We start from the raw sequence: 13,376 nt of genomic DNA on the forward strand, positions 1-13,376 counted from the left end.
CACCTGGAGGTAGAACACTGGTCAGCTTTCACTGGACATCCTCTATTGGAAATGCTGCCTGAGCAAAAGGAACCATGAACTCCTGTGCTCAGTGCCTATACATTTGGGATAAATGGTCATCTCTGTCTAGAGTATAAGGGCTTCTGGAGACCAAGAAAGGTGGAACCCTTCCCACATAGCATTTAGGGCCAGGGCTTCTGAGACTTACCCTGTAGGCACTCTGAGACTTAGGGCTTCTAGATGGTCTTTGAAAAGCCCCAGGAGTGAAGATTTGTACATGTCTGGACTCTTTGACTACTAATTTATTCACCAACCCCAGAAGCACTTTCTTAGTTTCATTGTTGCCTCAGTTGTCAACTCTTTCTTGTTGAATGTTACGGCAGAAAACTCTGAAGAATACCACAGATCTGAGGTTGGTCTTTGCTCTGTGTGTTCTCAAAGTTCACAAAAGAGTTTATTGGAAAATTAACAACATGTACATCATTTTAGGGAGTTGAATGCAAGGCTAAGTGAGAAAGTTTGCTGTGACATCGTAAACAAGTAGAATAAATGGATCATACCTTTACCAGCAATGTATTTCCCTGATGGAAATAAATTACTTGTAAAGTCAATCTCTGGATGCTTGTGGGCAGTTCAGTAAAAACTAATCACAACAATTTTTACATGTAACACTTGATGCTCAAACTGAAGATCTTTCTAGCATCAAAACACGTAACTATATTTAAAAGGAAAACAGTAAAAGTTTACTAGTTCTGAAAATAGTACATATAAAAGGTCTTTTCTCACACTGACTCACACTGCTGAGCTATTTTTCAGTTCTGTATATTTCCCTGATGTGTCACAAACAGGAAAGCCCAGTTTAATTCATCAGTCTTGGAGAGCATAAGAACTCGGATGTTTTTTAAAACCAGAAGTAGAAACACCTTTTAATATTTATTCGTAATGTTTACAAAAAACTGAACAAGATTACAGCCTTTTGTCTTTTTTTTTTGAGAAGGAAAGAGAAACTGTATTTATAAAAATTGGCTTGATAAAAAGTGAAGGTAAACTGTGGGTGTCCTGGTTGTCCCAGCACTTAGGCTGAGGCAGTAAGATCACAAGTTAGACGCCAGCTTGAGCAACATGGCAAGACTGTACCTCCTCCAAAAAAGCAAAAAAAAAAAAAAAAAAAAAAAAAGTGAAGATGCTGCTTAGAACATGGTGTAAGAGGCATCTTTTCAGCCACAGCACTGAGCGCGTGAGGTCTCAGGACACCCGGGTTCTTTTGCGTAGAGTGAGCACTCTTGGTACGGCATTGTTCAGCTTTGGCTTTTTAGTTCCTTGCTGGGATTTTCCTGCATCCCTTTGACTTGTCCTCTTTTGTCCTTTGGGTCTGAGGTCACTGTGAGCCCCCTGGTTCCCTGTGGAACTGTGGGTGGGCACGTCTTGACAGGTGGATTCCTGGGCTGTGCTCTCGTCATCGCCCACTCGGACATTCCCTGGGCTATAGGCTGCCAGCTGACAGAGCGCTACAGCTGCTGTCTGCTTCTGTTCATCACTGCTGTCTACCGTGTGTACATCTGGGGTTTTCCTGCTGTGGGCCTTGTCTTGATGTGTCTCCACATGGCTTGTCCTACCTTCAGAACCTTTTGTCTCAGTCTTGGGAGCAGCAGTAGGTTCTGCACCTTGCGGTGGGCTGGGGAAGACAGGCCTAGGAGCCCAGGCATTGCAGGAATCCTTTACAGAGAGATTGAGTGGCAGGTCTTGCAGCCCTGAGAAGCCCAGGGTGTCTGCCTGGGCATTGTCCACATACATGGGCCCATAAGTGGCTGCAGGGTTTGTCTCCAACTTCTTGGAGAGATTGAGGGGGGCTATCCTGGAGTGGTCCTCTGGGCTGGAAGGTGACGCCTCTGTGATGAGAGAGGAACTGGTTTCTATCTGGGCTGGAGAGTCACTGTTCATGGCCTGAAGGCTAGAAGAAATCAAGAGAAATCTTAGGAAAATGATCATGTAAAGCATTTTGAGCAAGTGTAAACTTGGTGTTGAGCAAAATTACATTGAAGATTTTGAAAAATAAGTTTTCTTACCTTTTTGGAGACTCTGCTCTGTTTGCAGGAGGCTGAGAGTGAGGACTTTCTGAGCTCCTCTGGACAGGTTTGAAGGCAGTGGGGCTCTGCTCAGGCTGCTGGAGTCGTTCCAGGGTTCCCGAGGAGGCTGCTTTGTTTGAGAGGTCACACAAGCCTTCAAATGTTTGACTTGTTTGAGTGAAATTGGTAGGGCTTGGTCTTCCTGGGGAGCCTGTGGCAGCGCTCCCTGCTCGGGGGCTCATTTTCGCCTCCTCTGCATCCCTTTGCCCGTCTTTAGAAGGATCTTTTGCCTCAGGAACTGGACTTTCCTTCTCAAACTCCATGTGTTTTCTGTGGGAGTTTGAAAGATTTAACTCGGAGGGACTCGAGGCTGGGTAAGCCAGGGCTGCTCCTTCAAACAGGCGAGAGCTCTGATCTCTTGTGATACCAGTGACAGGTGGGAGCCTGAGACTGTAGGAGGGAAATGCAGACTCTGGTCTGTAAAATCCATAAGGAATTGGCAGATTTGAGTGATATTGCTGGAAAAATCTGTAGTGGTCATATGTTGATGGAGTTGTGTTCAAGTGCTTGGGGATTGGTCCAGGATGAGACAGGAAGTGTCTTTGATCTTGGGACCCATAGACAGACAGCAAAGTGGTGTCACACTCAGGTGTGTTCCCAGTCAGGAGGTAGGGGGAATAGATGGCAGTCAGCCCATGCTCTGTATAAAAGGGATGGGGGTACTCTGGGATTGCAGGGTGCATATAGGGGGAGATAGCACCAAACCCCTTTGAAGATGGGATTTTATGTGGAAACTCTGGTGGCAGAAATGGGGAGCCAGCTTTCCAGGGGTAACCAGGAGTATGGAATGCAGACTTGGCATGAAAAGAGGTGGCTTTGGTGGTGGAGCTGGTTAATGCCAGCATTTCAGAAGCCTCTGTGTCTTCTGGTCCCCTAAGTCTGTGCTCCCCAACTGGAACAAATGCTGAAGATCTAGCCCCACTGTCTAGGCCAGGCTGGGTGCTAAGAATGGCTTCTGATGTCACTTCTTTCTGTAGGGCTGTTTTCTGGGGACCCTTGTGGGTCCCCCGGGCCTGCATTTCTAGGTTCTCTTTGGCCTCTTCCTTTGCAGAGCCCTGCTGAGACTTTGGATCAAAGCTGGAGAGTCCATTTGGGAGAGACTTGGAAGTGACTGGCTTTGAGGTGGGCTCTGGCTGGTGGGTCTGCTTAGGGTCCAGTGAAGTAGATTTGGGACACTTGGGAACACGATCTTGCTCTGACACTAAAGTAATAGAGTTTTTACAGAGACCGTACTTCATGTGATTGAAAAGATGTGACTTCTCATTGCATGTAAAAGGACACTGGAAGCATTTGTACTTGAATGGCTTTCCTGGGGGCCGTGGAATATAGTGTGGCTTTTTTGGTTTCCGTTCCTTTAGGAGACTCATTGTCCTTTGTATTTGGAGTCTGGTCTGCTCAGTGTGTGGTCACTGCTGACTCTTCTTTGACCAGGATGTCGTTGGTGGCTTTGAAGGAGGGAGTACTGGTCTTCTTTCTTGCTTTGAGTACTCTATTTGGAGCCAGCTCTGTGAGTTGAGGGCCTAACAAGGAAAACTCCTTCCATCTGGCACCTAAAGCTGTGAAGGCAGACAGAGATTGGTTGGTGTCAGGCACAGTTAGTGGGTCATTGTCTGCATTGTCCCACTAAAGACAGACAAGGTGCCTAGTGTTTTTAGAGAGCTGGTGACACCTGTGCCCCTGCTAGTCTGCTCTGCTGGCAACCAGCTTCCTGTGATCTTTTCTCAAGCCTGACCTGCAAGCACTGCCTGGGGACCAAGAAAGCAGTGTCAAAGGTGATCTTTTGAGTTTTGGGGACCTTTATTCTACAGTTTGGACTTTTCCTTGGTCCATTTCTGTGGGGTTTCAGATAGGATTCTGTACTACAGCCTCCCTTCCTGAGTGCTCTATAGGAGCAGGCATTTAGTGAATATGTAAGATTAAGTGCTACAAGGCAGGTTGGCCCTGTTTAGCTATGCTGACATTTTGTGTATGAATGTTTAAAAATGGAGAATATTTAAGACATAGGACTTCAATCACAAATGAAAGCCAGCTTTATCAACAAGTATACTTTTTTGAGGGTGCTGGTGATGCTCAGGTCCATAGCTTCATACATGCTGGGTAAATGTTCTATCACTGAACTACATCCTTATCCCTAGTGAGTAGCATTTACGTTAGCTCAAAAAATGTGAATGCTTTATTTCAGTCAATTGAGTTTGCAGTGCTGTTAAAATATTTGCAAGTCCCGAGTGACTTTATGACCTGCCACTCATCAGTGTTTGGGAATAAACTCAGATTTGCCTTTCCTTTCCATGTATATATATATTTATTTATATCCATGGTATCCATGTAGAGGGTGGAAATCATTTTGCCTCAGGTGTCTCTTGTATCCAGACCTTACAGTATTTCCTAACTCAAAGCTGAGTACCCAGTGAAACGGCCTGCCTAGACATCTGGGGTGACTCCAGATGGAGCTTGGGTATATGGTGAAGAATTTAGTCCAGGCACCTTAATTTGTATAGAGTAGATAAAAAGGGAAAGATCTCCTGCTAAGCATCTTAAACACTTAAAAATAACATTCAGTGGAAATTATTTAAGAAAAGTGTTCTCGGCTTTAAAACTAAGTTTGTGAGAAAGGTATAAAGCTGCGCCCTCTAGACCTAGCCAGACACTCATCTGTAAGCCAGACCCTTAGAAACAGAACCAGCCACCAAAGTCTTACACCTAAGTCCTCACTCTTGTCTGTCTTCCTGACCTCAGTGTGCATGTGTATAGTGGGCAGTGGGATGGAGTGACCAGCTACTAGAGCAGGCCCTTTATTTCTACTTTGTATGCTTTGTATTCTGAGGATGCTATCTGGTTTTGCTTCTAATGTATTTTTCTCTCTCTCTGTGTGTGTGTGTGTATATGATATATAATATATAAAAATAAATTATACATAAATGTGTACATATATATATTAAACACAAAGAACTATGCCCAGCACTGTGGTGCACACCTGCAATTCTGTCATGTAGGGGAGGCTAAGGCAAAGGGTCTCAGATTCAAGACTTGCCTGTGCTGCTTAGCAAAAAAATTTTTTTTCTCAAAACAACAGGAACCAGCCCACAAAGAGCTACCATACCCTATTACCAGCTACCCTATTATCATAGTTTAGGGTTATTTTGTTAAATAGTTGCTTGGGAGAACAGTGGCTCAGCCGATACTGAAAGTAGTCCACTGCGAGTGTCTGCATAGCAGTGACTGAAGCACAGATTTTAGATAAGAATGAAGGTGCCCCATGGCTAGGAGGAAGTGAAGGTCCTAGGCTTCTTTTGGGGATATGGGAGACAAAGCTGTCAAAGGGGACCCTGCCTGGACTACACTTTTGCTGCAGAAGCTACAAGGTACCCTGTCAAAGCCGATCATATTAAAAGTAATAGCCTTGTGATTTTCTCTTTTCTGTCTTATTAAAAGGAAAATGTAAAGAAATTCTCTGCGGGCCTGACTTGTACCTGGAGTGCATTTTCCCTGCCTCTGTCAGGGAACCCGAGAAGCCTTGTCTGACTAGCTGATGAAGGCAGCTCGATAAGTCAGTGGGGCCTGTGCTGGCATGCTCATTACACTCTTGATTCTGAAGGCGTGAGAACCTCTGCAAGACAGGTTCCCATGGCTGTATAGGATATGTCATGGCACAGATCTGAGAGAGATGATTTCATCACTAACTGGGAGCATCATGATCAAAATGATGACAGTTGCAAACATTTATCGAGTGTAAGCTACTTCCCAGTTGCTGAGTATGGACACGGACACTGTACTGTGTGTATTGGACAAGCTAGAAAGGCCCTTCTAGATGTAAGGAAATGGGCCTTTGGAAGCAATTTTAGTGAATGCTACTGATGGTTTGGGGCAGAAGAAGTAAGCACACCAGTATTGAACACCTACAGTGGTTAAATAAGCACACTGTCATGGTAAGGTTTTCTTATGTCTTACAGGAGGCAAGTAGTTTAAAAAAATCACCATATGTTATCCTAAAGAGTAACTTAGGAAATAATTGCTATTATATATGTATAAAGGTTTTATATATGTTATATATTAAATTATTAAAATATAATATATATTAAAGTGCTATCTGAAGTTTTGGTTTGAACCTTTTGCCTTTTTATTTTTTGACCTACAAATCCTCAGGACAGTGAGCAGGTTGAGTGGGATATGCCCCAGTGGCTCTTGTGCAAGGGTTCTAGAGTGAGACTGTTTACTGAGGCTTATTAAAACTGGACGGGAATGAGTATAAAAATGGAGGCTCAGCTGTAGTAGTTTCAGTAACTTTGGATAAACTGACCCCTCAGGATTTCACAATTGCTAATTAAGGCAGAGCACTCACTGCTTGGAGGCAGGTGTAAGGCGGGTGTAACTCATCTATAAAACTACTGTGTTAGAGAAGTAAGTGGGATAAAATTGATGCTTTTGTAAGCTTTCGAATGATGATGTCAGCCTGTGAGTTCTCTGTCCTACCCAAGTGAGGTTTATGAGTATGAAGAAAGTAACTCACAGCTATGACTACAGCCAGGCACATATGTCTGTGGGCATGGAGGCTTACAGTAAGTCCTGCTTGGTCAGTTTATACCTGCTGGACTTTGTACTGTCTGGCAGCTGCTAGTGTTAAATATTCCCAAAAGTGCACATTGTTGCCAAAACAGTAAAGCCTAGAACTTTGACTGTTTACAGTAAGTTTGGATTTGTATTCAAAGATGAAGCTCTTCCTAAAGGTAGTAAGAAGGGTATGTGGCTGTCTCTTTTTTGGGGCGTGCCTGTTACTACCTTGGGAATACATCTCTGGAAGGCTGTATGTGGAGCCATGGCTGTCTGAGATCTGTAGTGTTAGCATGTTTGATGCTGACACAATCCCAGACGAGTTTTACCTAGCACCTTATCCTCTTTCCTTTCACTTCCCATATGATAGTTAGGGGGTTCACGAGGGTGTCTTCCCACAGACACCAGCCTGGATCAAGGGCTGTTGGCAGGGAGCTTCCAGGCATCCTCTGTTTTCTTGGGGAAGCCCTGTTTCCCAACATGCCTGCCCAGACCACCTTGGCTTGAGACTTACTTCTCTGAATCATCCTGGGATGCAGCAGAAACTTATCTACACTAGTACAGTGACCTAAGATCATGTACAGTGTCCAGCTTAAGATCTGTAAAATCTGTCCTAATTTTTCTGCTGACATATATCAGCTGTGTGACGAGATTTGAATAGCTCTTATATTCAACTGCTCGACTTTGCCTTTGGAAAGGGCCCTGGGCTGAGAGCACCTTCCCTCTGCCCACAGTGTGCCATCCGGGATACCTGCCCACACAGTGAGAATTGTGTGGTTTCGGTTGGCCACAGAGTTCTGTTTGTCTTTAAAGCACTTAGCAGATCCCTAAGTGTGGACAGGTAATGTAGCTGCTGGTGTCAGGGTGACAGTGAGTGGCTGGCGTGTTTTAAAAGTTTCTAAGGGGCTTGTACTTAGAAAACAGATAAGAGAAAGAGTAATTTAAAAAGAACTCTGGTAGGACACAATGGAGGTAATTACAGCTTTGCTTTATAGGACAGCGGTGTGACAGGCTAGGTAGCTATGTTTGTCCTGCGAATTGACCTGCAAATCAAGACAGTGCTGTAATATTCCTTCTGGTGGTGTCCAGCTGTCTGGCACAGAGCCTCGCAGGTGGAACATCGTGAAGGGCATGCTATAATTACAGCACTGTGATGTGGCATTATTGCACCACTCAAGGGCACGCCACTGTCGTCTACCCACTGGGGTGTCGCAAGAACGAGATTTGTGAGTTTTAGTTGAGTTGAGCTTTTGCGGTGACTGGCCGCCACTCCCTTCCAAACTTTCTGTTCTTTAAGATGAAGGTGAATGTAGGACGGCCACAACCTTAGAGGAAAGCAGTTTTCTAGAGTGTTTTTGGAAGAAAAGATCCAGAAAACAACTGGGTTCTGTTGTGTTCGCACACAGTACACACACAGCTCCCAGGCCATTGTTGTACCAGAGATCACCTTGCCTCATGGTTCCTTAACACACATTCTAAAATTCCAGAGAACCTTTGCTAATGCTCAGAAAACACTAGAACAACAAATGTAGGTGGTTATGCTTAAATGAAATATGATTTGGCTGATTATTTGATCAGTAATTATTTTCATACAGATTTATGGGAAATTTCATATAGGAAAAATATCCTCCCCCTTCTTGCCCCATGTATGTAACCTTAACAACCAAACAGAAACTTGAACTTTGTTGGCTTCTTGTCTTTGAAAGGATTTGTTAAGGCAACACTTAACTTTAAATTTGATGAGTTTTAGGTATTAAGTTAGAAATGAAAACCAGCAGTTGTATAGTTACATTTCTACATACATATGATTTTTGCCTCTTTTATGTTGAAATTTATTATAATTTCTTTGAAAAGTAGGGGGAAAAGCATAGATTCATGTTTTGGTTTATTTTTAAAATAAATTTTATAGCAGAAAAGAGGGCTTGATTTCTAAATAAGCTTGCCTATGTTCTTGGAATAAAGTATCAGCCCCATTAGGAGTTTTGTAATTGTGGTCTGCATCTCCAAAATGCACCTGCCAGGTTCTGAGTAATCCTTAGGGAATAGAGCAGGAAAGAACAGACAACAGCAAGTGATTTACTTAGCTAGATACCTCAAGACACATTGTAGAGTAGTTTTGAAAGAAAACTTGAAGAAATTGTAAGCACTTACCCGAGGTGGACAGTGCTGGGATGCGGAGTCTTCCGTGCAAGGTGCCGAGGGCTGAGGAGCAGGATCTGTTCTCACGCTGGCTCGCTGGCTCGGTGAAACTGGAGCCGGCTGTTCCAGTGGGAGGGATTTAAGTGTAGGAGTTGAGCCCTCAGGGCGTAGAGATGCACCTGATATTCCTCCGCCTGCAGCTACAATTCATGTGTTTGCACCCACTGAGCTCTACGCAGCCTCACTGAGCAGGGACCCAGAGAGTCCCGTGCCACTCCAGGTGCCCCTTAGGACCCTAAGTTCACTGTGTGTGGGGGTTCCTGTCAGGGCTGTCCAGTTGCAGGGGAGACAGGGTCCCAGGATGCAGACTATAGTGCTGATGTGCTTCTCTTGTAAGTAAGCTTTGATGTGCGTTAAAGATTCAGGTATAGAACGTCCCCATTCACTACTCCAGCACATGTACATAGCAGCAGAGGAACACACATTTATCTTGAAATACATGTCACCAAAGACAACACTAATAGTGTTTTTGTTGTGAGGGCAAGAGAAGTGTCTGATCACCTTTGTGATTTTCACCCTGTCCAAGGATTTTTGTTGAGGTCACCCCGAGAACCAGGGTGGCAAAGAGGGTGCTAAACTTGCTGCCCTGTCACAGGAACCTGCCAGAACATGCCCAGGGCCTGCACTGGTGGTGGAGCTGACATGTGCTGTCTGTCATTCGGGCGTCAGCAGTGCACACCCTCACACCCCCTCTTGAAGCCATGAATTAGATTTTTAATTTTGGAGTTATTCTATTCCCCTAACCCATTTACCTATTTGCTCTGAGGCTTGTGCAGGCTTCAGTGAAGGCTAGAATGTGATGTCAGTTTGGGGACAGGGAAAGGACAGCGTGGTGGTTGCCAGGGTCTTGGTCTTACCTGAAGCTGCTAGCAAGGGCTAGAGCAACAAAAACACAAAGGACAGGCTCCCTAGGGTTGGAGCACTGGTGCTCTCCTCCAGCCTATTTAAGACAAGATTTTACTTGGCTTCACCTTTATGTTTAATTCTTTTGTTGTTGTTGTTGTTTGTTTTTAGATTTATTTTATACATATGAGTGTTTTGTCTGCATGTATATACATGTACCATATACTTGTGTGGTGCCCACAGAGACTAGAAGAGGGTATCAGATCGTTCAGAACTGGAGCCACAGATAGTTGTGAGCCACTATGTAGGTGCCAGGAATCGAACATGGGTTCTCTGGAAGTACGGCCAGTGCTCCCAACCTCTGAGCTACCTTTTCAGCCCCTATGTTTGATTCCTCCAGTTATTTTTGTCTTATATGAAGGGTCAAAAGCAGATGTAATCTTATTGTAAGAACAGCAATTCCCTAGGCTTCCTCACATCTCTTTCTGGGTAGCAAGTTGCCTTACACTCTGTCTGGAGACAGTGACCAGTTTGTTACATCTGTGGTTTTGGAAGAAGTCTGGACAGGACTCCTGGGGCAGGGATTCTACTCTGTACTGTTTACTGAGGCTCCCCAGTATGGTGAAGTCCCCTAGCTGCTCTGCTTCTGTAGAGGACTCCACAGAAGATAATGGCCTTTGGACGTCTCAGGACCCCAAGACAGCAAAATGGAGAGGCCAGGCTGAGAATTATCTTAATGCCATTTCTGTTGCACTTCTCTTGCTGAGCAGTTGGGGCAAGCTGAGTGCAAGGGATGGATGGTTAGTAGGAAGTCACTGGATGTTTTACTCCTTTCTCCCCACTCCCCGAGTAGAGTAGTTGGTATTTATTTACTCCTTGATTCTAATTTGCAATCCTGATTTCATGTGTTTTCAAAGTTGACTCCCTTAGCCGCAAAAGAGGCTTAACTCTTCTGCCTCTGTGTCGCCTCCCACACCCTCCTGGGGGCTCTGCCTCCTTCCTAGGTGGGGACTATGCTAGAATCCATGCTACCTTCCCACTTAGCTCAGCCCTGTCTTTGCTGCTGTATAGTTTCTGCATTTCCTCCCCTCTTTTCTAACCACCTGTGTGTTTTGTTTTCTGCATTTCATAGTCAGGGTGGACAATGCTACAATCAACCCCTAACATAACTTGAACAGACATATTGACTTAATGTTATTTTAAAGTGCTTCCTTCAATGGAGAGTCCTCATGCAGCCAAGTGTGGCATTTAATGGGCATTGACTGTTTTGAGGCCCAGCCTTGCCACCATTTTCTTATGTGGCTTGGCAGCTGTGGACCGATGGCATCCAGATGCTCTGGATTTTGATTAAGGGCAATCTCTGGCTTTATGAGCGCATTGCAGTTGCCTCTTCTTTCTCCTTAGATTCTCAATTTCTTTAATTGTATCTTCTGACATTTCCATGCAACATATTCCACAGTCAGGATCTCTGGTTTCTGGGGGTTGTGAGTAACCTTGTTTTGATACCTTGTTCTAAGTGCTCTGAATATTCCAGTGATGGTTTCTGCCAGAATTGGAGGGCTTCAGGACTTTGTGCAGAGATTCAACTCTGTCTCCTGCAGGGCAGGGCTTCTGTAGTGCTCCTGATTGAAAGAAATCCTAGAGCTGTTGGTGACCAAGACCTTGGGCTTTTTATGAACTTGATGTGTAGGGAGTGGCTGGACTGCCTTTGGTCCCTCACCAAATGTGCTTGTTCCTCTTGCAATGTTCCCTATCCTCTTTGACCTCATAGCTTATTCCTTATGAAGTGAAGGTGGGTCTGGAGAGATAGCTTAACAGTTAAAAGCACTGGTTGCTCTATTGGTAGACTTAGGTTCTATTCCTAGCACCTACACAGTGACTCAACCATCTAAAGCTACTGTCCAAGGGGATCTGATGCCCTCTTCTGGCCTCTGAGGGCACCAGCCATGTACATGGCACATAATCATACATGCAGGAAAAACACCTATAGACATAAGAAGAAGAAGGTCTTTCCAGTTATTCTTAGTGAGGGGTAAACCCTTATGTTTGGTCTCAGTATTTTACATGACCTAGATATCTTGATGAAGTTTCTGAGAAGTAAGTGAAATCGTAGGGGAGAGAACTGGTAGTGGCAATTAGTGTTTACTGAGCATCTTCCATGTGGGTCCTTGTGCTGAATGCCACTTGCATCATCCTTTGTAGTCACAGGAACTGCTATGCACCTGCTTTACAAGAGTTAAATGAGCACAGAGGGGTTAAGTAACTTGACCCAGGAACCTAGTCTGGTAGGTAACAATTTCATCATGTGGCAGGGGAGGTAAGCTGGGATATAGAGTAGGTGTCCGGGGCAGCTGCCTCGTGAGCAGCAGCATCCCAACTGAATGCAGGTAGGTGCCATTGGGTACAGGTACTGCTATGAGTTTGGTCAGCTGTGTCAGAGCTATTTTTCCTGGGTTCCTGTTGAAGCCATCTGAGGGACACTTCCCTACACTGCAGGGTATGGAAGGCAAGCAGTATGGTCACATGTAACATAAGTATTACTCCATGGCATGGCTTGGCTTTTAGCTTCCTTCCTATCCCTCAAACATCTTTCTACCTGTGCTTGAGCTAAACTGAGTCTCCTTTGATGCAACACAGGGGTGTACAATATGTAAGAGGGTTATAGCACAGGCTTTGCCAAGTCTGGTGAGTCACTTCACACAGCAGCCTCTCTCAGAAAACATCTATGAAGAAGGAAGGGGAATCACTTTATATTTCTGCCCTCCTTATAAGAAATCACAAGATGATTTTTTCCTGTAATTTTTTTTTGTGCTCCTTTTTTGTGAGGAACATCTGGGAAGTAAAAAGGAAATGAAAATTGCTATATTGATATTACAAGTTTGGTTTCAGTTTCCTAGTGCCCTGCAGTGCCCCAGGGGCAGGTCTGGGCAGCAGGCAGCTCAGGTCTCCCCTGAACTTGAGCTCTGTCCTGGTGACATGATTGAGACAGGAGTACAGGGTCCCTTGAGTGGCAGGAGAAGGACAACAGCATCCTCCTGCCCAGTTCCAGATTCTGGGGGAGTGTACAGGGTTCTGGGATTTGGGGCAGTCTTGTACTCCTAAGCTTTTAAGAGGAGTAACAGAAGGCTCAGGGCCTGTCCCATGTCTTAGTAAGTCTGTCTTTGGCTTTGCCTCGAAGACTTCTTTCCCACTGAAGAGGGTGTCTCTTAGGGTTTCTTGATTGGAATTCCTTTTCAGTTAGGATTGTATCAGTGAGAGACTATCCATGGAAACAAGTTATTTTGCTAAATCTCCTAAGAGTTCTGGTGTTGAGCTAGTTCTGAGGTAATGGATGGCCCCTTCCCAGCATCCCTTCCTTCCCTTCCCAAGCCTTCTTCCTATTCCATCTCTGTTAAAGTAAGTCCTGGCTGGACTGTGAAAAGTTCTGTTCCCAGTGGTCTGGACACTTTCCTAGATTTGGGTTTGGCCCTAGGCACTGCTCTTGTTTGCTCAAAGCCATTGGCTAGATCTGGAGCTATAGCCCAGGGGGTAAGTGCTGCTGTTCAATAGTAGACAGAACTGTTCAGGGTTTCTGCAGGCCCAGCAGGGCATCTGGCCAAGATGGGGAGGAGCCACCTCCCTCCCTTCTTGCTTATTCCTAGAACCTATCCAGGAGGGTGG

General features: G+C 44.9%; 2 protein-coding genes across 2 annotated transcripts in view; one reads left to right on the forward strand and one right to left on the reverse strand.

Moving 5' to 3' along the window:
• Tbcd (tubulin folding cofactor D) overlaps positions 1-13,376 on the forward strand; it is a 149,072-nt gene that overhangs the window by 55,694 nt on the left and 80,002 nt on the right. The gene's annotated exons all lie outside the window — the stretch shown is intronic.
• On the reverse strand, positions 425-8,961 carry Znf750 (zinc finger protein 750). Its single transcript, XM_005069774.4, has 3 exons — positions 8,826-8,961; positions 2,067-3,682; positions 425-1,951 (listed from the first exon to the last, which is right to left on the reverse strand). The coding sequence occupies exons 2-3, from the start codon at positions 3,491-3,493 to the stop codon at positions 1,246-1,248; spliced, it is 2,133 nt and encodes a 710-aa protein (XP_005069831.1). The 5' UTR covers positions 3,494-3,682; positions 8,826-8,961; the 3' UTR covers positions 425-1,245.

Source organism: Mesocricetus auratus, unplaced genomic scaffold (genome assembly GCF_017639785.1).
Source record: "Mesocricetus auratus isolate SY011 unplaced genomic scaffold, BCM_Maur_2.0 Super-Scaffold_100007, whole genome shotgun sequence".
Lineage (NCBI taxonomy): Eukaryota > Metazoa > Chordata > Mammalia > Rodentia > Cricetidae > Mesocricetus > Mesocricetus auratus.

Coding starts and splice junctions, on each gene's coding strand:
- Znf750 (XM_005069774.4), bottom strand. CDS start 3,493: ATGAGTCTCCTAAAGGAACGGAAACCAAAAAAGCCACACTATATTCCA. Junction 1,952..2,066: donor AGAGCAGAGTCTCCAAAAAG/GTAAGAAAACTT, acceptor GATTTCTTCTAG/CCTTCAGGCCATGAACAGTG.